A 22448-nucleotide genomic window follows, 5' to 3' on the forward strand; every position below is an offset into this window, starting at 1 on the left:
ACTTTATAACGGGGCAGGCGAAAAAGAGGGAGGAGCATTGGGGCTAGTCGCATTAGAAATGGTGGGAGGTGAGGAAATGTTGGACGGGCAAGGAGGCATGGCTGAGTCAAATAGGAATCCTGACTTAATGAAGTGGTGATTCAAGAGCTCAGCCATGTGCTTCTTGTCAGTAACAACCACATCAACGTTAAGGGMCATGGGCAGCTGTGAGGAGGTTTTATTCTCCTGGTCTTTAACCATACTCCAGAACTTGTTGGGGTGAGACCCACAGAGAGAGAACTGCTCTTTTTWAAATTTTCGCCTAAAAATGACATACCCAAATCTAACTGCCTGTAGCAAGGATATGCATATTCTTGATACCATTTGAAAGGAAACACKTAAGTTTATGGAAATGTGAAATTATTGTAGGAGAATATAACACATTAGATCTGGTAAAAGATAATATAAAGAAAAAAACAACTGTTTTTTGTATTTTTTTTGTACCATCATCTTTGAAATGCAAGAGTAAGGCCACAATTTATTATTCTAGCCCAGGCGCAATTTAGATTCTAGCCACTAGATGGCAGTATATGTGCAATGTTTTAGACTGATCCAATGAACCATTGCATATCTGTTCAAAATATTGTATCAAGACTGTCCAAATGTGCCTAATCTTCAAACAGTAGCATGGTATTCTTTCACTGTAATAGCTACTGTAAATTGRACAGTGCACTTAGATTTACAAGAATTTAAGCTTTCTGCCCATATCAGATATGTCTATGTCATGGGAAATGTTCATGTTACTTACAACCTCATGCTTATCACATTAGCCYACGTTAGCTTAACCGTCCCGTGGGGGAACACCGATCCTGTAGAGGCTAACTTGTTATGGATAGGGGGCAGCATTTTCACATTTGGATGAAAAGCGTGCCCGGAGTAAACTGCCTGCTACTCAGTCCCAGTTGCTAATATATGCATATTATTAGTAGATTTGGATAGGAAAACACTCTGAAGTTTCTAAAACTGTTTGAATGATGTCTGTGAGTATAACAGAACTCATTTGGCAGGCGAAAACCTGAGAAAAAATCCAACCAGGAAGTGGGAAATTTGAGGTTTGTAGGTTTTCAACTCTTGCCTTACGAATACACAGTGTCTATGGGGTCATTTTGCACTTCTAAGGCTTCCATTAGATGTCAACAGTCTTTATAACCTTGTTTGATGCTTCTACTGTGAAGTAGAATGAGAGGGAATGAGTCAGAGGTCTGCCAGAATGCCTTGAGCTCGTGACGCTCGTTCACGTGAGAGCGAGCTCTGTTCCATTGCTTTTCTGAAAACAAAGGAATTCTCGGTTGGAACATTATTGAAGATTTATGTTAAAAACATCCTAAAGATTGATTCTATTACTACGTTTGACATGTTCTTACGAACTGTAATATGACTTTCGTCTGAACTTTTGCCTGGACCTGCCCGCACGTCGTGAGTTTAGATTGTGTACTGAACGTGCGAACCAAAAGGAGTAATTTGGACATAAATTATGGACTTTATGGAACAAATCAAACATTTGTGGAACTGGGATTCCTGGGAGTGCATTCTGATGAAGATCAAGGTAAGTGAATATTTATAATGCTATTTCTGACTTATGTTGACTCCAACATGGCGGATATCTCTTTTGGTTGATTTGTCGTCTGAGCGCCGTACTCAGGGTATTGCATGGTTGCTTTTTCCCTAAAGTTTTTTTGAAATCTGACACAGCGTTGCATTAAGAAGAAGTATATCTTTAAATCTGTGAATAAACATTGTATCTTTTATCAATGTTTATTATGAGTATTTCTGTGATTTGATGTGGCTCTGTGCAAATGAACGGATGTTTTGGAGGCAAAGCCAAATGTAAACTGAGGTTTTTGGATATAAATATGAACTTGATCGAACAAAACATACATGTATTGTGTAACATGTTGCCCCGGGAGTGTCATCTGATGAAGAATATCAAAGGTTAGTGATTCATTTTATCAATATTTCTGCTTTTTGTGACTCCTCTCTTTGGTTGGAAAATYGCTGTATGCTTTCTGTGACTAGTTGCTGACCTAACATAATGATATGTTCTGCTTTCGCCGAAAAGCTTTTTTGAAATYGGACACKGTGGTTGGATTAAYGAGAATTTTATCTTTTAAATGGTGTCTAATACTTGTATGTTTGAGAAAATTKAATTATGAGATTTCTGTTGATTGAATTTGGCGCCCCGCAATTTCATTGGCTGTTGGCGAGGGGTTCCGCTAGTCCTAGACAGGTTAATTCACCCGTTTCCATACATGTTTCATTTTAAAACATTTATCTTACAAAAGGAGTTTAATCTAACTGCTTAACTATTTATCTGTACATGGAATTGTATTTGTTGTTCTTTTACAAATATTTCCCTAATCTTTACAGGAAAATTCCACGGGCACTATCTGATGGGTGGAGACATTTCACTGCAGCTAATGTAGAAGGAAAAGCTGTGTACATTTGCAAATACTGTGCCAAATCATATGTGAAGAATGCAACAAAGATGCAGAATCATCTGGCCAAGTGCATAAAGTTCCCTCCAATGMTCACAACAAGCAACCTCTGACAAAAGTCCCTGTACTTCAATTTGAGGTGAAAATGATGAATCAGACACCTTATTGATAGCAACAGCTCATGGTCCTCATGGAATCAGATTTTTTTTTGACTCAATGGAGGAACGTAGTCAGAGAAATGCTGATGAATGTCTTGCTCGAGCTGTTCACCTCTTATGCTCACAGGCAATATGTATTGGAAGAGATTTCTGAATGTTCTTTGCCCAGCATACATCCCTCCAACCAGACATGCTTTATCTACTMATTTGCTGGATGCAGAGTTCAACAGAGTTCAAGTGAAGGTCAAGCAAATCATAGAGAAAGCAGACTATTGCAATCATCTCTGATGTGTGGTCGAATRTTTGTGGGCAAGGAATAATTAACTTAATCATCTCTACCCCTCAACCAGTATTCTACAAAAGCACAAGCACAAGGGACAACAGACCCACCGGTCTCTACATTGCAGATGAGCTGAAGGCAGTTATCAATGACCTTGGACCACAGAATGTATTTGCTCTGGTGACAGACAATGCTGCGAACATGAAGACTGCTTGGTTAAAGTGGAGGAGTCCTACCCTCACATCACACCCATTGGCTGTGCTGCTCATGCATTGAATCTGCTCCTCAAGGACATCATGGCACTGAAAACAATGGATACACTCTACAAGAGAGCCAAGGAAATGGTTAGGTATGTATAGGGTCATCAAGTTATAGTAGCAATCTACCTCACCAAGCAAAGTGAGAAGAATAAGAGCACYGCATTTAAGCTGCCCAGMAACACCTGCTGGGGTGGTGTTGTCATGTTTGACAGTCTCCTGGAGGGGAAGGAGTATCTCCAAGAAATGGCCATATCACAGTCTGCCGATATSGACAGCCCCATCAAGAGGATCCTCCTGGATGATGTATTTTGGGAGAGAGTGGTAAGCAGCCCGAAACYTATAACAGTAGCCATTGCACGGATTGAGGGAGACAATGCCATCCTGTCTGATGTTCAGACTCTGCTTGCAGATGTAAAAGAAGAAATCCATACTGCCCTGCCCACTTCACCGTTGCTCCAAGCAGAGGAAACTGCAGTTCTGAAATACATCAAAAAGCATGAAGACTTCTGCCTGAAGCCCATACACGCCACAGCGTACATGTTGGACCCCAAGCATGCTGGCAAGAGCATCCTGTCTGGTGCAGAGATCAACAAGGCCTATGGTGTCATCACTACCGTGTCTCSCTACCTTGGCCTGGATGAGGACAAGGTTCTTGGTAGTCTGGCGAAGTACACTTCCAAGCAAGGGCTTTGGGATGGAGATGCAATATGGCAGTCGTGTCAACATATCCTATCAGGAACTTGGTRGAAGGGACTTCGTGGATCTGAGGCTCTTTCCCCTATTGCCTCCATCATCCTCCAAATCCCACCAACATCAGCCGCCTCAGAGCGCAACTGGTCCTTGTTTGGGAAAACACACAAAAAAAGCACGCAACAGGCTGACCAACACAAGGGTTGAAAAAGGGGTGGCCATCCGGGCAAATGAGGCTTTTTGAGCCTGACAACGAGCCATCCTCAACAAGGTTGGAAAGTGACAGTGAAGATGAGGCCTCAGAGCCTGATGTTCAAGAGGTGGACATTGAGGAGGTCCAGGGAGAAGACATGGAAGCCTGASAGGAAGACAACCAAAGCTTTAGTTTCTAAACTATCATTTTACAGATGCATGTTGAAAATGTTTTTGGGAAATGCGATGGGGATCATTCAATATTCCCTTTAGTTGTTCAGTGAAATCAGCCCATGTGAAGAGTCAACTCATTTAATTAAATTTCGTAACGAAATTGTTTTTAAAATTTATATTTGAAGGATTTAATAATTTGCAATTATGTCTACCTATGATAAGGTAAAATGTTTGTCTCCATATGATWTGGTAAATATATCCAATGCAAAAAACATCTACATTTAAWTGGTATATTAATTTGCATATATTCCCGTTAATTCCTACGGTAAGTTTCCACCTCTGAATATTCCCCAAAATGTGCAACCCTACTGCTGATCGAATGCCTGTTCGTGAATGCAGGAATTTAATTGGTCTAAAGACAAGAGCAAAGATCTCTCATCCGAGTGGAAGTACAAAATTAGTCAGAAGCTGAGCAGAAATTACAATAAGAAGCATTTTAGATCGGAGTTTACAAAACGCAGCAAGAGCTTTCTGCGTTCTCTTTTCTTTTTATGCGTGAAAAATGCAGAACTCTGTATTACAGCGACCCCTGTTACACAGATAAAGAACAGTGCACATTCAACACTGATGTGCACAACAATGACTGAGTAATAGTTGCATTAATATGAGGCAACTCACGGGGAATGTTCATATGAGATGAAAACATGCTCTTCACCAAACCAAACATTTATCCATTCTCTACAGGACTTTTGRTAGGCCGTCATTGTAAATAAGAATGTGTTATTAACTGACTTGCCTAATTAAATAAAAAATAAGGACGATAAAGGTTTGAGATGGAAAGTTAGAGGGAGCAWAAATGAAGGCGAAAAGGCAAGAATATATTGAGAGTCAAAGCAACAAAAACATTTACGAGCAGTTTGATTTAGTTATATGCTTTAGGTCTGAATCCTGTGGAGATAGTGGAGATATGCCTCACTAAGTCAGTCACATGCCACTGTCAACATCATCTCTGAAGAATGGAGGGGGCTGAAGAGAGAAGGAGGAACGGGAGGAAGGAAGGGGAGAGAGAGGGTGGATGCATAGAGGGCTGAAGGGGGACTGGATGGGTAGAAACCGGTTGTACTTCACACAGAAGTTAGAAATGCCTCTGTCAGGAATCTGACCCATTTCACATTCAAACAAGCATTGAGCTCAGGAGCGCACTGAGCATGTGCAGGATTGTCTCTGCACTGAGCGACAGGGGAGGGGCCTGGTCTGTGTCAGCAGTATCTCCACAGGCTGTGTTGTCAGTGTGTGTGTTGTGTGGGGTCTGTGCTGGTTCTGACAGGCTGAAAGCGAGTCAACATAAATATACATGTACTGAATGGGGTTAACCTCTGCTGTGCGTCTTGTCCTTTTCCCTGGAAAAGCAGACAGCCCGTCTGAGCCTGTGCTATCGTTGGGCCTTTGGCTTGGCCAGAATCACCCTTAGCTACAGCTACTAAGCTAAAGCAGAATGCTGCAGCCCTTTCACTAYAAGGAGTAGAACAAGAAACAGCACTACAGAGTTACAGAAGACGCAGAGTCAAAAAATAAACTCCAGGGGGAAATGAAAGTGTTATTGACTGTATTCAGGTGGTCTATTTAACTAAGGCCCGAAGCCAGGTCAACATCTAATAAATAAATAACGCTTTTAGAAGAAATCAGGCCCGGCCTCTTAAAGGGGAAACATCCGTGGCTGTGACTCAGGGAGACTGAATCAGCGAGGAAATCACTCTGGCTGTGGGCCACGAGAACAAAGTCTACTGGAATGCAAAGACAAACCAGTCACCGGTGTTGCGTGGACCTAAGGAACAGTACTGGGTCCAGTAGGCATGAAACGATTTAGAAACGGAACAACAAGAAAAAAGACTGAATATGACAATTTCAAAAAGCTTTGCTGCTTTTTGGACTAATGAACAAGACCCTTACATTCAGAAAGGGGTAGGTCCATCCTGAAAGAAAATATATTTTCAGCTCTGTAAGATTATATTCTATTGGCAACGGGATAGATCTCAAAGAGTAAATGCCAGCAACTCATGACTAAGGAGATAAGGCCCATCATAAATACAAAGGGAGATTGCAATAGTGTAAGCAGCAAATGTCAGGAGAATTATTTAGTTTATTTAATTATATAGTTTCCCCTATAGTCATTTAGCAGTGGCGGGCCGCCGCTGCTAAATCGTTGCCGCTACTCCAAGAAATATGATGCAAAAATGTTTTGACATACTTAAAAAAAAAAAAATTCTAATAATTTGAGATGGTAAAACATTGTCAGTGTAAACTTAAACTGGATGGAAAGTATGAAGAAAAGATAAAGGAGCTATATATATTTTTTTAAATAAGATCTTCTTTGAGAACTATCAATCACCAATAAAAACTAGACAGCCTGAGGAAAAAAAACAAAAATAAGTGTCATGTATGGGGGACCCATTGATTTTGTTAGAATGTTTGAGTCACAGATAGCATAAGAACACGGCATGGCAAAATGTGTAGAATTGCACGAAATCTGCTTTAAAACCGCAAAATTGTGTCTCCGTGGCCAAGACGAGGACCTTTAAAATCTTTGGTCAGAGACCGTGCATGCAATTGGCCACGCCCACGCCCCATGCTAACGGCTGCTGAAAAAAATTATAMGGGAAACATTGTTATTGGACTGTCCATTTCCCTTTTAAGAATGAGTTCTACGATTACAATGGACCACTCTATCCATCAAGAGATCCTTACTTTGATGGATGTAATTTATATGGAGTCTACAGCTCGCATTCATGGAGCTAAAGACACGTTGAACTAGTGATGCACCGATATTACATTTTTGGCCGATACCGATATCCGATATTTTCCTTGCCAAAAAAAGCGATACCAATATTTAAAATTTTACCGGCCTTAAGCATTCTAGTACAGTTAAATAGTTGACACACACATGGACGCAGCGGTCTAAGGCATGGCATCTCAGTGCAAGAGGCGTCACTACAGTCCCTGGTTCAAATCCAGGCTGTATCACATCTGGCGTGATTGGAAGTCCCATAGGGCGGCGCACAATTGGCCCAGCATCATCCGGGTTTGGCCGAGGTATGCAGTCAAGGTAAAAAATAATATGTTGTTAAATGACTTGCCTAGTTAAATAAAAGGTTACACACACACACACWGACCCCCCAAAAAATCCCCATTACCAGTAAAACAATCAAAACCTATTTCTTTCACTTACTTTCTGTTTCTTTGTTCAGTCGTTTCATTCTCAAACAGGATTTCTATGGAATACCGTTTGGGTTGTTGCGTGTCAGAAAAGATACACGTCAACTAAGCTTGTTGACCAATCAGGACTGCATGTCACATAATAATTAAACACATTCATGAATTGTTTACGTAGTTATTACACAATCACTCGTATTTCATATGTAAGAACGATTCATCGATACGTACAGTTGAAGACGGAGGTTTACATACTCTTAGGTTGGAGTCATTAAAACTCGTTTTCAACCACACCACAAATTTCTTATTAACAAACTATTGTTTTGGCAAGTCGGTTAGGACATCTACTATATGCATGACACAAGTCATTTTTCCAACAATTGTTTACAGACAGATTATTTCACTGTATCACAATTCCTTAATCAGCTTTGGAAATTCCAGAAAAGATGTCATGGCATTAGAAGCTTCTGATAGGCGTCTTAGACATCATTTGAGTCATTGGAGGTGTTACCTGTGGATGTATTTCAAGGCCTACCTTAATCTGTGCCTCTTGCTTGACATCGTGGGAAAATCAAAGAAATCAGACAAAACCCCAGAAAAAATTGTAGACTCCACAAGTTTGGTTCACCCTTGGGAGGAATTTCCAAAATGCTGAAAGTACACGTTCATCTGTACAAACAATAGTATGCAAATATAAACACCATGGGACACGCAGCCATCATACCGCTCAGGAAGAAGACGCGTTCAGTCTCTAGAGATTAATGTACTTTGGTGCAAAAAAGTGCAACTCAATCCCTGAACAGCAGCAAAGGACCTTGTGAAGATGCTAGAGGAAACAGGTACAAAGTATCTATATCACAAGTAAAACGAGTCCTATATTGACATAACCTGAAAGGCCGCTCAGCAAGGAAGAAGCCAGTGCTCCAAATCCGCCATAAAAAAGCCAGACTACAATTTGCAACTGCAGATGGGGCAAAGATCGTACTTTTTGGAGAAAGGTCCTCTGGTCTGATGAAACAAAAATAGACTGTTTGGCCATATATGACATCGTTTGCTTAGAGGAAAAGGGGGAGCTTGCAAGCGCAAGAACACATCCACCGGAAGCACGGGGGGGATGGCAGGCAGCCATGTTTTGGGGTGCTTTGCTGCAGGAGAGACTGGTGCACTTCACAAAATAGATGGCACATGAGGCAAGGAATTATGTGGATATATTGAAGCAAATCTCAAGACATCAGTCAGGAAGTTAAAACTTGGTCGCTATATGCGGTCTTCCAAATGGACAATGACACCAAGCTACTTCCAAAGTTATGGAAATTGGCCTAAGGACAACAAAGTCAAGGTATTGGAGTGGCATCACAAAGCCTGACCTCAATCCTACAGAATTTGTGGGCAGAACTGAAAAAGCTGGTGCGAGCAAGGAGGCTTACAAACTGACTCAGTTACAACGTCTGTCAGGAGGAATGGGCCAAATTCACCCAACTTATTGTGGGAAGCTTGTGGAAGGCTACCCAAAACATTTGACCCAAGTTAACATTTTCATAGACAATGCTAGCAAATTTAATTGAGTGTATGTAAACTTCTGACCCTGGGAATGTGATGAAAGAAATAAAGCTGAAATAAATAATTCTCTCACCTATTATTCCTGACATTTCACATTCTTAAAATAAAGTGGTGATCTACATGACCTAAACAGGGAATTTTTACATTTACATTTACATTTAAGTCATTTAGCTGACGCTGTTTCCAGAGCGACTTAAAGTTGGAAAAGTTCAATACATATTCATCCTGGTCCCCCCGTGGGGAATGAACCCACAACCCTGGCGTTGCAAGCGCCATGCTCTACCAACTGAGCCACACGGGACCACGTGTGGTCCCGTGTGGCCACACGTTTACAAGGATTAAATGTCAGGAATTGTGAAAAACTGAGTTTAAATGTATTTGGCTAAGGTGTATGTAAACTTCCGACTTCAACTGTATGCTATGATGCTGGTAAAGTTGTCTCGCGCACCTACAGTGCTGGTCATAAAAAAACGAACTACCTCATGGATGCAAACAATGTTCTTCCACAAAAACATAATCTTTTTCAGTAGCTATATAGTTAGCTAGCTAACTATATAGCTAGGTGTCATCTAAAATAACCCTAATTTATAAGACAGTTCTTATTTGATTAATGGTGGTTGGACCCATCTACGTGAAGCTAGCCACAATAAGGATTAGCCACAATAGTGGACTTTGCGGTTAGCCATCAAAATAAAAGAATTGCATAATTCTGTCAATGTCATTGACAGTGATGCAATTGAATACACAATAGTAGAATTATGCCATAATTGAATAGATCATGCTAAACGAGGTTGGAATGTTATATAAAATCAAAAGACAATMATTTGTTCATTTGACAAATCTGTTGAAATCACACTGGATGTATTATACTTTAGAATTGCATTGGGGGCATASTTAKTTCAMTGTACAGCCTTACCTATGGATTGTGGATCAATGACATGGGGTATCAGCCTACTCAATGACACCCAGAGAACATTAGCGTCGTAGCTCTTATTGCGGGACCCTGAAACAACTGTAAATTGARCAATATTTATTGTCAACTTGTGTGTATTGAACACTATTCCCGAGGAAAAACAATACTACGTGGATGTTTTGGAGTCTAACTGAGGATGACKTTGGGAAAAAATAGCTTGGGTATTGAGTAGACTGATAACCCATTTCATTGATCCCCAATCCTTAGGTAAAGCTGTACAGTACAATATGAATGTCAATACTGCTGCCAATGACTGGAACGAATTGCAAAAATCACTGAAGTTGGAGACTTATATCTCCATCACTAACTTTAAACATCAGATATCTGCGCAGCTAATCGATCGCTGCAGCTGTACAAAGCCTATCTGTAAATAGCCCATCCAATCTACCTACCTCATCCCCATATTGTTTTTATTTACTTTTTGCACACCAGTATTTATACTTACTCATCATCATCTGCACATCTATCACTCCAGGGTTAATTTGCTAAATTGTAATTACTTCGCTACTATGGCCTATTTATTGCCTTACCTCCTTACACCATTTGTACACACTGTATAAAGACTTTCTATTGTGTTATTGACTGTACGCTTGTTTATTCCATGTGTAACTCTGTGTTGTTGTTTGTGTCGCACTGCTTTGCTTTATCTTGGCCAGGTCGCAGTTGTAAATGAGAACTTGTTCTCATCTAGCCTACCTGGTTAAATAAAGGTGGGGAGAAAAAACACAATAGGCTRACAGGGGAGGTGATTTCACACAGTCACAGTCCCGCGATAAGAGCTACAATGATAATATTTGCGTGAATTCTAATATGGCATGATTCCACCAATTGTAACCTTCTGCATCACTTTCAAATAGGTACTTTTATTTTGAAGGCAAACCTCAAATTCCACTACTGTGCCTAATCCTTCTTGTGGCTAGCTTCACAACACATAACCCGGGCAGGTTGAGCCTCACTAGCCAGATGAAGCTAGCTGGCTGCTTATAACGTTAGCTTTGGGCAACAGGGTTATGTAGCTGGCTTGCTATTTATTTTCATGAATTGAAGTTCAATTTCAATAGGCAAACAACAAGTGGCTACCCACCTAATACTTACAAGGATTCCTAAATCATTGCTAAGAATAATGAAAATGACTGCAGTTTCTACTGGTCATTGTTTTCAGGCTGGTTTTATTGATGCTAGCTAGGTACCAAGCTAAAACAAGCTAGCTACCCCAGACATTGCGGTCAAACAAATTATGCTTTATTATCAACGCRGTATTGTTAACACACCATTCGTGGCCGGTGTTTGCTTGTTTGCAGACTTTTTTGTACAGCTTTGACAGTGCTACTGATAGTAGTGGTGGCAGTTGGCTTGCACATGCAAATTCAGAATAGAACTATGTTATTTGACTTATCAAAGTAAAAGCTAACTAGACATCGGGCCGATACTGATGTTGGCATTTTTAGCTAAGATGATACCGATTTTGGCATTTTTAGCTAATACCGTCCAAATGTAATATGTTCACCGATATATCGTGCATCCCTACTTTGAACCAATGGCTTCAAATGGTCCAGTGTTCACTGGATTTGCAACACCACAACTGAAGGGATAACTATGACTGATTGACAGACCCTTAGGTGTTTAACCGGTGACAGTTACAATGTCCAAATGMCCCAAATGTGACTCAGACAGCATAAAGGCCAATAGTCACCGCAGAAGAAAAGAAAGGCAGACTTTTGGGCCTAGCCTGACTTGGCAATATGAGCAGCCTCGTCTCATAGACTAGACATGACATAGTAAATGTAAATCGGGAAAGTCAAATGTTTGGTATGGCTACATAAGGCAGATGGTTACTTAATTAAGGCAAAAACATAAGTAGGGTGGTTGGTCAGCATGGATGGGTGGGCATATAACGCAAACGTTTAGCAACCCAAAGGTCAMGTGTTCGAATCTCATCAAGGACAACCTTGCAACTTAATTGAACCTTTATTTAACCATTTTAGTTAACCCTACACCTAACCTTAACTCAAAGCTAACATTAGCCAACTAGCTAACATCAGCGGTAGCCACCTAGCCAACAGCTACAAATTGGARWTCGTAACATACTGTACTTTTTTCAAATTCKGAATATATTGCACAAATTGCMATTTGTAACATATCACATGAAATGGATGAGGAACATCCACAAATTAATATATACCATACGAAACTCAACATACAGTATCCTACTAATGATTTACGTACAGAAYAATACAAAATGCTCTGAGAACAGGTTGAGATGAGACTAGTATATTCTTCTCATAGATTTTGTAGGTTATGAGTGACTCAACAGGTTTTGTATGGGTYTGATTAGGGATCAACCGGTAACCTTTAAAGAGACAATTTTGTAAAAACTGGGCTTATCAGTGGTGCTCTTTCATATCAGTATTCATGGAGGGAAATGAGGATGCAAGTTTGTTAAACTACATAGATAGTATTGAGATGTAGCCCAGTCTTACCTGCAGCTCACACCATGCCACCTCCACTGTGGTCTCTGTGTCCAGGCCCTTGTAGACCGTCTTGAAGGAACCACGTCCAATCTCAATGTCAAACTTCAGGAAACGCCCATCCGGCGACGTTCCCACCGCTTTCGTCTCGGCTTCCTCAATGTCATCTTGCACCTTCTTCTCCGCCTCTCTCAGTTCAGCCTCTACCCGGGCTTTCTCCTTCTCTTCCTTATCYGCTTCCCTCCCCTCYCCTTCACCCTCTCCTTCACCCTCTCCTCTCTCCTTCACCTCACTCTCAGGTTCAGGTTCTGTTGTTTGGCTCAGAGGTTGGGCAGCTAGACTGTTTGCTTGCTGAGCCACCACTGGTTCCCCATCACAGATATCCTGTAGAACAGCAGCCTTCTGCTCTACAGACACCACATCCACCTTGACTCCACCTTCGCACTCAGCCAACTCCTCCCTCACAGTCACACGGGGTGCAGGTCTTGGGGTGGGGAGTGCACCAGACTGCCGGGGCGCGACATCTCGTACGCGGGGTACCAGGGGTGCAAGGACAGGGATTTTACTGGGTAAGGGGAGGTCAAGGGCTGTGGCGTTGGAGTCGCTGATGACGCTGCGACGGAAGAATGGTCGATGTTCTGCGGCGCAACGGTCGCGCTCCATGGTGTGGTGGCGCCGCCTCACCTCCGCTGCCATCCGTTCACCAACAAGCGAGTCCGAGCCAGACCCGTTGTTTCCGTTACCATTACCACTCTTGGGAAGGGGAGTCAGGAACTTAACCATCTTGTTGTTGGGCTTTTCCGACATCCCACCACCCCCAACGATAGTGAGCGGATAGGATTCAACAAAGAAAAGAACTCAAACTTCCTCCATAAAGGCTTTGGAAAGAAATGGAAATCTATGTGGTCAAAAAAAAAAAATCTGACTGACCAATTAAAACAGGAGCTTGTTTTGCAAATCTCCCTCTCCTATTCCTACCTGAGTGACTGCTGCTTAAATACAGTTATTAGGTATACAGGGCTCAGAGTCTGGGTGGAGGATGGGGGGGGTGTTCTTTTGTAAATAGAAAAGAAGAGAACACTGTCACAGAACAGGGAGCGCTGCCAACACACGAGACCCTTTAGATCCACACCATCCATCCTGCAAGACACAGGGTACAGCTGCAATCCAGCATAAGGAGCCACCAGAAGGGAGGGGGAAAGAGCTAGACTCAGCTCCAGGCACCAAGCCTCACTGTGCAGGCAACGMCAGGCCACACACTCCCAGCAGAGATCCAGTGTCACTGCAGGGGGAAAGAAACAGGGACAGTTGAGATCAGTACAGCAATGAAATYTAGGGGGAAAGGGGCAAACTGGTTTAACTGTGTGAGGGGGTRGTCAACAAATCTGGAATTCCTGACTTAACAGGTAAAATTCCATCACTGACTGCAAAGAGAGGTTGGAGAGGAGTGTCTGATTAAAATCGTTTTTAAGAAGCAGTACAAACTACAAAGTGAATTTTCAGTATTTATATATAAACAAGATGTGTCCCTGTCATGGTGGTCAAGTGCAGACAGTTCTCATGCTTTACAATACACAGCAAACCAAGTGTACTACTACGYAACTAAATATCATAACACACATAATACAATAGCTTCACTAGCTTGTGGTGCAGTCAAGCTATTCAAAATATTGCCCATTTATTCCAGCTGGCTGATCAATTCTGTGTGCTACGGCAAACAGTGCCTACAACCGACCATAACTTGTCGATACTTCCTCAATTCCCGATTTGGAAGACGGACGTTTAGAAGACAGTCTATGTCTAGTTGCAGGGGGTTCTTTTGAATTTAGAAAATGCTCTGTTATTAAACTGTTTCCATTTTTCGCACCATTAAGTAATCCAACAAYGTGTATGCCACCTTCTTGTCTATTTTAAATCTCTCATTGATTGGGACAGGTGGRTGTCCATCCCAAAGTGCTGMATATCATTATGACACTCACCTGTCTCGATAAATGAGAGAAGATTTCAATTAGAAAAGATGGATAAATTCATTTAATAACAGAGCATCTTCTAAATTCAATTATAAACTGGGTGGCTCRAGCCCTGAATGCCGATTGGCTGACAGCCGTGGTACCACAGGTATGACAAAACATGTATTTCTACTGCTCTAATTACGTTGGTAACCAGTTTATAATAGCAATAATGCACCTCGGGGTTTGTGGTATATGGCCAACATACCACGGCTCAGAGCTGTATCCAGGCCGCGTTGCGTTGTGCCTAAGAACATCCCTTAGCCGTGGTATATTGGCCATATACCACACCRCCTCCTGCTTTATTGCTTAAACAAACCCTCTGCAACTAGACTTTGGCTGTCTTCCCAAAGCCAAGTTAAGGTTGGTTGAAAATTTGCTGTGTTAGGCCAAACAGTAACAGCTAACGGAGAAACACATTAGCCCATTACAATCTGCTAGCTAGGTGTAGTCTGAATCAGTATCTGGGCAAAGWGGAGATGATTAATATGATGAGTCTCCTCTCTAGCCCAGTTAGGTACCATTCATTTTCCTATTAAAACAGCTGTGCACGTGTTGGGTCAAAATACATTCCTTTGTCACCAAATATGGAGTTTCGATGAGCAACTGTAGTCATTTACTGTTTTCACGCCCGTGTGTACTTCCAAAAAGGGTCTTAAAACATAAGCAGCACAAAAATTGTATTGTCAGGAAAGAATATGTATTGTTTTTTTTACCAAGTGTGCACGTGCTTCCACCTCTTCAGTACTTCCAATAAAATCACAAATAATCTGAATAATTAGTGACTAATTACCGCAGCAGTACAGTATCMCGAAAGATCATTGATTTTATCACCTACAACAGTATTAATATAGGTGACGTTTTTACAGTAATCTTAATGAATATGTGGATTTGGCGCAGACACATTTTTATTTAGAGAGTTTTCTGAAGTATCTACCGGGCGTGACAGCAGTAAATTACAATGGCTACACAAATAATCTCCACGCGTGGGGAGTAACTAAGGTATTTTGACAATATAACGCTTGCAGAGCGGTCTAAAGGAAAACGAATGGTAGCTAACTGGGCTAGAGAGGAGACTGGTCATATTAATCGTCTCTGCTTGGATTAATTTCGGAGTTTTGCAGAGAAAATCRTGTGTTACATTTGAGCACAGCCATAGCCGACACTTGACTGGCTGCTGACTGTAGATAACAAGGCTTTTASTTTACCACAACGGCCTTAGCTACGACAAACAATATTACAGAACATGAAGCTGACGTTAACTAGCCATTRCTGGTATATACCGTTAGCTAGTTATGTCATCCATCAATGTAAACTAGTTGACATTGAAAACAGTAAACAACATTTCACACATTAACGTAGTTAATATATTTAAAATTGAAGATGTAATTTTTTTTGTCTGGACAAACGTTAGTGTTAACTTGCTCACAGGCATCATCGTTCCATGTTGGATTGCGCATTTAGCTAGTATCTAGCTAACGTTAGTGATAGCTACACTCTAATGCCTGATGATGGCGGCAAGCCAGCAGCTTTGTAGCCATCTAACTAACGTTAGTGATAGCTACACTCTCCTGCTTGATGGCGGCTAGCCGGCTAGTTAGCAGCTAGCTAACTACCCCAGCGTAACTAGTAAAAGAGCAATTGAATAGCGTCGTTTGTCAAAATACATAATCGAGAAATCGAAACGACAAAACAAATCAATACAAAGACAAAAACGAACATTGAATGTTCCCCTTGACCGTTTAAAATCTGTCTGATAAACGTTAGCTATGGCTAGCTGGAGCGAGGGTTCTTTGTTAACGTTATCTCCGCATAGAACATCGAATATAAGTTCCGCGTTGCCATAACTGCGATTCACTCCCCGCCATAGTAGGCTTCAACTAATATAAATACGTTGATTTGTAGTGTCATTTACCGTCGTTTGGTCAAGTTTCCATCCATAAGTAGTCTTCAAGCTGTGAGATAACCCTAACACGTTTACCAAAGCCACGGAGCCTGTTGGAATCACTGAGGTATAACAATTACTGTCGGAACGTTCCCAGATGAGGCGGGTCTTCTCTCGTGCTAGCGGAGGACTAGAACCGCCTCCTTCCCACTAACGACGGCAGTTTGATAGCTTCAAACCAGGCACTCCCCCAAATTCATCCGGCTACTAGCGGCAAGATAGCTACTGCTACGTTGTGGGTRGTCAATAGACACCACYGCTAGCGTAACTGAATATGGCGACCTCACAAGAACACTCACCTCAGTGTTGTCACAAGTAGAACATATTTGGTGTTGTCCATAGAAATAGAATYGTATTCTATAATGGATCCTATCTGTATGGCGCTGTGCAAMAGTGMTGCAGCTTCGGAGAGACGATAACCTGTAAACMGATTATGAAAATGTAAACAAGAGCACTCAAAAATGAAATGTASGCKGRGTTTTAGACAGCATAATTTCCCATTAACTATAGCATCATGACTTGTTTGAGATCATGTAGAAGAAGAGTAATGACAAAACATACCATGCATGTTTGTTGCAATTGTACAGGGATAGTTAAATCGACTTTAGTTCAAGGGATAGGGGGCTTGAGGCCTCACCGTTATCATAATATAGGTTAGAAAGGCAGGCCAGAGGTAAACACTGCCCTCTGCTGATTTGACAAAGAATACAGATTGTATGTGTGAGTGAGATTGAAAAAGCTTCTTCCACTTCCCCTAACACAGTTAAATTTAAAAATAAAAAACACACAAGTGGTCATCTCCATCCTGCTACCACAAAAATATGTTCACCCTGCCACCATACAACTGGTGAATGCAAGCATTTCCCAGGACTGTGCCTCAAAACCTAATGTCTACCTGGCCCACCACTACACCCTGGACTTGAACAGCCTTTACGACCAGGTCCACCTCTACAAGGCAGCAATCACAACTTTTGCAAGGACACTGAAGGATGAAACCCTCAACCGCAGCCCCAGCACCTCACACTGGAGCAAGACACCCCACCCAGACCTGTGAGACACCCTCCCGAAGAACTTGCACCAAGCGAACCCACATCCCCAGCCGAGACGCCCCCAAACAAACCTTGGCCACACCCTATATAGGCCCTCCCAGATCAGACATGCCCCTTCTGCCCCCACCCCAATAATACAGCTGCCCATGCCCCACAGGATGCATGTTATGGATCATTTTTTATTCTTTACAGGTTTTGTTCTTTTCCCATTGTCAATTAGGTCAGTATTGTGGAGTAACTACAATGTTGATCCATCCTCAATGTTATCATATCACAGCCATTCAACTCTGCAACTGTTTTAAAGTCACCATTGGCCTGATGGTGAAATCCCTGAGCGGTTTCCTTCCTCTCCGGAAACTGGGTTAGGAAGGACGCCGATTACTTTTGTAGTGACTAGGTGTATTCATACACCATCCAAAGTATAATTAATAACTTTACCGTGCTCAAAGGAATATTCAATGTCTGTTTTTTTTTACCAATAGGTGCCCTTCTTTGCGAGGCATTGGAAAACCTCCCTGGTGTTTGTGGTTGAATCTGTAAAATTCACTGCTCGACTGAGGGACCTTACAGATACAGTGCATTCGGGAAGTATTCAGACCCTTTGACTTTTTCCACATTTCGTTAGGTTACAGCCTTATTCTAAAATGGATTAAATCGTTTTTTTCCACTCATCAACCCCATAATGACAAAGCAAAAACAGTTTTTTCTAAATGTTTGCTAATTTACAGCCTCGAGTCTTCTTGGGTATGACGCTACAAGCTTGGCACACTTGTATTTGGGGAGTTTCTCCCATTCTTCTCTGCAGATCCTCTCAAGCTCTGTCAGGTTGGATGGGGAGCATCACTGCACAACTATTTTCAGGTCTCTCCTAAGATTCTCGATTGGGTTAAAGTCCGGGCTCTGGCTGGCCCACTCAAGGACATTCAGAGACTTGTCACGAAGCCACTCCTGCGTTGTCTTGGCTGTGTGCTTAGGGTTGTTGTCCTGTTGGAAGGTGAACCTTCGCCCCAGTCTGAGGTCCTGAGCACTCTGAAGCAGGTTTTCATCAAGGATCTCCCTGTACTTTTCTCCATTCATCTTTCCCTCAATCCTGACTAGTTTCCCAGTCCCTGCTGCTGAAAAACATCCCCACAGCATGATGCTTCCACCACAATGCTTCACTGTAGGGATAGCGCAAGGTTTCCTCGAGACGTGAAGCTTGACATTCAGGCCAAAAGAGTTCAATCTTGGTTTCATCAGACCAGAGAATCCTGTTTATCCTGGTCTGAGAGTCTTTAGGTGCCTTTTGGCAAACTCCTACGGGGCTGTCATGTGCCTTTTACTGAGAAGTGGTTTCCGTCTGGCCACTCTAACATAAAGGCCTGATTGGTGGAGTGCTGCAGAGATGGTTCTCCCATCTCCACATAGGATCTCTGGTGCCCTATCAGAGTGACCATCGGGTTCTTGGTCATCTCCCTGAACAAGGCCCTTCTCTCCCGATTGCTCAGTTTGGCCAGGCGGCCAGCTCTAGGAAGAGTCTTGGTGGTTCCAAACTTCTTCCATTTAATAATGATGGAGGCCAGTGTTCTTGAGGACCTTCAATGCTGCAGAAATGTTTTTGTACCTTTCCCCAGATCTGTGCCTCGACACAATCCTGTCTCGGAGCTCAACGTAAAATTCCTTCAACCTCATGCTTGGTTTTTGCTCTGACATGCACTGTCAACTATGGTACCTTATAAAGACAGGTGTGTGCCTTTCCAAATCATGTCCAATCAATTGAATTTACCACAGGTGGACTCCAATGAAGTTGTATAAACATCTCAAGTATGATCAATGGAAACAGGATGCACCTGATCTAAATGTTGAGTCTCATAGCAAAGGGTCTGAATACTTATTTACATAAGTATCTGTTTTTTTTATTTTATTCATTTGCAAAAATGTTCCCAGATTAGGCGGTCTTCTCTCGTGCTAGCGGAGGACTAGAACCGCCTCCTTCCCACTAACGACGGCAGTTTGATAGCTTCAAACCAGGCACTCCCCAAATTCATCCGGCTACTAGCGGCAAGATAGCTACTGCTACGTTGTGGGTGGTCAATAGACACCACCGCTAGCGTAACTGAATATGGCGACCTCACAAGAACACTCACCTCAGTGTTGTACAAAGTAGAACATATTTGGTGTTGTCCATAGAAATAGAATTGTATTCTATAATGGATCCTATCTGTATGGCGCTGTGCAAAAGTGCTGCAGCTTCGGAGAGACGATAACCTGTAAACCGATTATGAAAATGTAAACAAGAGCACTCAAAAATGAAATGTACGCTGGGTTTAGACACATAATTTCCCATTAACTATAGCATCATGACTTGTTTGAGATCATGTAGAAGAAGAGTAATGACAAAACATACCATGCATGTTTGTTGCAATTGTGTAAATAAGGTATCTGTTTTTTATTTTTAATACATTTGCAAAATGTCTAAAAACCTGTTTTTGCTTCGTCATTATGGGGTACTGTGTGTAGATGGAGGGAACAAATTAATTGAATCCATTTTAGAATAAGGCTGTAAACGTAACAAAATTCGGAATACTTTCCGAATGCACTGTAATTGTATGTGTGGTGTACAGAGATGAGGTAGTCATAAAAATGTTATGTTAAACACTATTATTGCACACAGAGGGAGTCCATGCAACTTGTGTGACTTGAAAAGCACATTTTTACTCCAGAACGTTTTTAGACTTGCCATAACAAAGGGGTTGAATACTTATTGACTAAAGAGATTTAAGCTTTTCGCTTTTAATTAATCAGATTTTTTTTGGGGGGGGGGAACATAATTACACTTTGACATTATGGGGTATTGTTTGTAGGCCAGTGACCAAAAATCTCAATTTAATACATTTTAAATTCAGGCAGTAACACAACAACATGGAAAAAATTGAGGGGTGTGAATACTTCCTGAAGGTACTGTATACTTACAAAATAATACATATATGGGAGCAGTCGCCTAGTACATCAGGATCCACAACTCAACGCGTTTTGACTACTAGTCTTCCTTAGGCAGCATTGTTGATGGAAGCTGGCGTGTCTAGAAATAGAGGTGGGGACAGGTAAATGTCACATGACAGGTAAATAACTACATACAAAACACTTCCACAACATTATCACATCAGTGTAYAAAGGCAACATGAGAAATAATATGAAAAATAAATAAGTAGTTGCAGTTGTGCATCCTGATGTACTAGGCTGACTCCTCCCATATTTATTATTTTGTAAATATATTATGTTAATAGTTCACTAAAGTTTATTGCAATGTACTGGCCGCCTACTCATCTTCTTCCTTATTTAAAAATTAACAGAGAAACAATTCCTCATGTGTGCCACCTATATCCCCCCTAATAGAATCCCCATACTTTAATGATGACAGCTTCTCCATCCTAGAGGGGAAGTTCAATCATTTCCAGGCCCAGKGACATGTACTAGTCTGTGGTGACCTAAACGCCAGAACTGGACAAGAACCTGACACTCAGCACACAGGGGKACAAACACCTACCTGGAGGTGACAGCATTCCCTCCCAAATATGCCCCGCAAGACACAACTATGACAAAACAACCAACAAAAACAGGCCTCAACTCCTACAGCTCTGTCACACGCTGGGTATGTACTTAGTCAATGATAAGGCTTCGAGTGGACTCCTATGGTGGGTACACCTATAGCTCATCTCTTGGAAGTAGTACTGTAGACTACTTATCACTGACCTCAACYCAGAGTCTCTCAGAGCGTTCACAGTCAGCCCACTGACACCCCTATCAGATCACAGCAAAATCACAGTCAACTTGAACAGAGCAATACTCAGTCATGAGGCATCAAATCCAAAGGAACTGCATTATATTAAGAAATGGTATAGATGTCAGGAAAGTAGTGTAGAAACCTACCAAAAAACAATTAGGCAACAACAAATTCAATCCCTTTTAGACAACTTCCTTGACAAAACATTTCACTGTAATARTGAAGGTGTAAACATGTCAGTAGAAAGCCTAAACAGTATATTTGACCTTTTAGCTTCCTTATCAAATCTAAAAATTTCAAGCAGACAACCTAAGAAAATGAAAAACAATGGTTTGATGAAGAMTGCAAAAACCTAAGAAAGAAATTGAGAAACTTGTCCAACCAAAAACATAGAGACCCAGAAAACCTGAGCCTACGCCTTCACTGTGGTGAATCACTAAAACAATACAGAAATACACTACGGAAAAAGAAGGAACAGCACGTCAGAAATCAGCTCAATGTAATTGAAGATGCCATAGAAGCTAACCACTTCTGGGAAAATTGGAACACACTAAACAAACAACAGCACGAACAGTTATCTATCCAAAACGGAGATGTATGTATAAACCACTTCTCCAATGGTGTTGGCTCTATAACAAAGAACAAACAGCAAAAACATATACATGATCAATTAGAAATTTTAGAATCAGCTATTAAAGACTACCAAAACCCACTGGATTCTCCAACCACATTGAATGAACTACAGGACAAAATACAAACCTTCAACCCAAAAAGGCTTGTGGGGTTGATGGTATCCTAAATTAAATTATAAAATATAAAGACCACAAATTTCAATTGGGTATACTTAAACTCTTTAACAACATCCTCAGCTCTGGCATCTTCTCCAATATTTGGAACCAAGGACTGATCGACTCCAATCCACAAAAGTGGAGACAAATTTGACCCCAATAACTACCGTGGGATACACGTCAACAGCAACCTTGTGATAATCCTCTGCATTATCATTAACAGCAGACTCTATATTTCCTCAGTTAAAACAATGTACTGAGCAAATGTCAAATGGACATTTTACTAAATTACCGTACGACAGACCACGTATTCACTCTGCACACCCTAATTGACAATCAAACAAACCAAAACAAAGGCAAAGTCTCCTCATGGTTTGTTGATTTAAAAAAATGTTTTACTCAATTTGGCATGAGGGCCTGCTATACAAATTGATGGAAAGCAGTTTTGGGGAAAA

The 22448-nt window shown here is 41.5% G+C and overlaps 1 protein-coding gene across 2 annotated transcripts in view; it reads right to left on the minus strand.

Moving 5' to 3' along the window:
• The window catches only part of LOC111962570 (serine/threonine-protein kinase WNK1), a 56799-nt gene extending 40203 nt beyond the window's left edge, over window positions 1-16596 (minus strand). For both annotated transcript variants that reach the window (XM_070443126.1, XM_023985729.3), the window contains exons 1-2: window positions 16364-16596; window positions 12452-13721 (exon numbers count right to left, since the gene is read on the minus strand). In XM_070443126.1, the coding sequence (XP_070299227.1) occupies window positions 12452-13246 (795 nt within the window). In that variant the 5' untranslated portion in view covers window positions 13247-13721; window positions 16364-16596. The remainder of the gene's footprint in view (window positions 1-12451; window positions 13722-16363) is intronic.
• Window positions 16597-22448: the final 5852 nt, after the last annotated feature.

This window comes from Salvelinus sp. IW2-2015, linkage group LG4q.1:29, assembly GCF_002910315.2.
Source record: "Salvelinus sp. IW2-2015 linkage group LG4q.1:29, ASM291031v2, whole genome shotgun sequence".
In the NCBI taxonomy this organism is placed as follows: Eukaryota; Metazoa; Chordata; class Actinopteri; order Salmoniformes; family Salmonidae; genus Salvelinus; species Salvelinus sp. IW2-2015.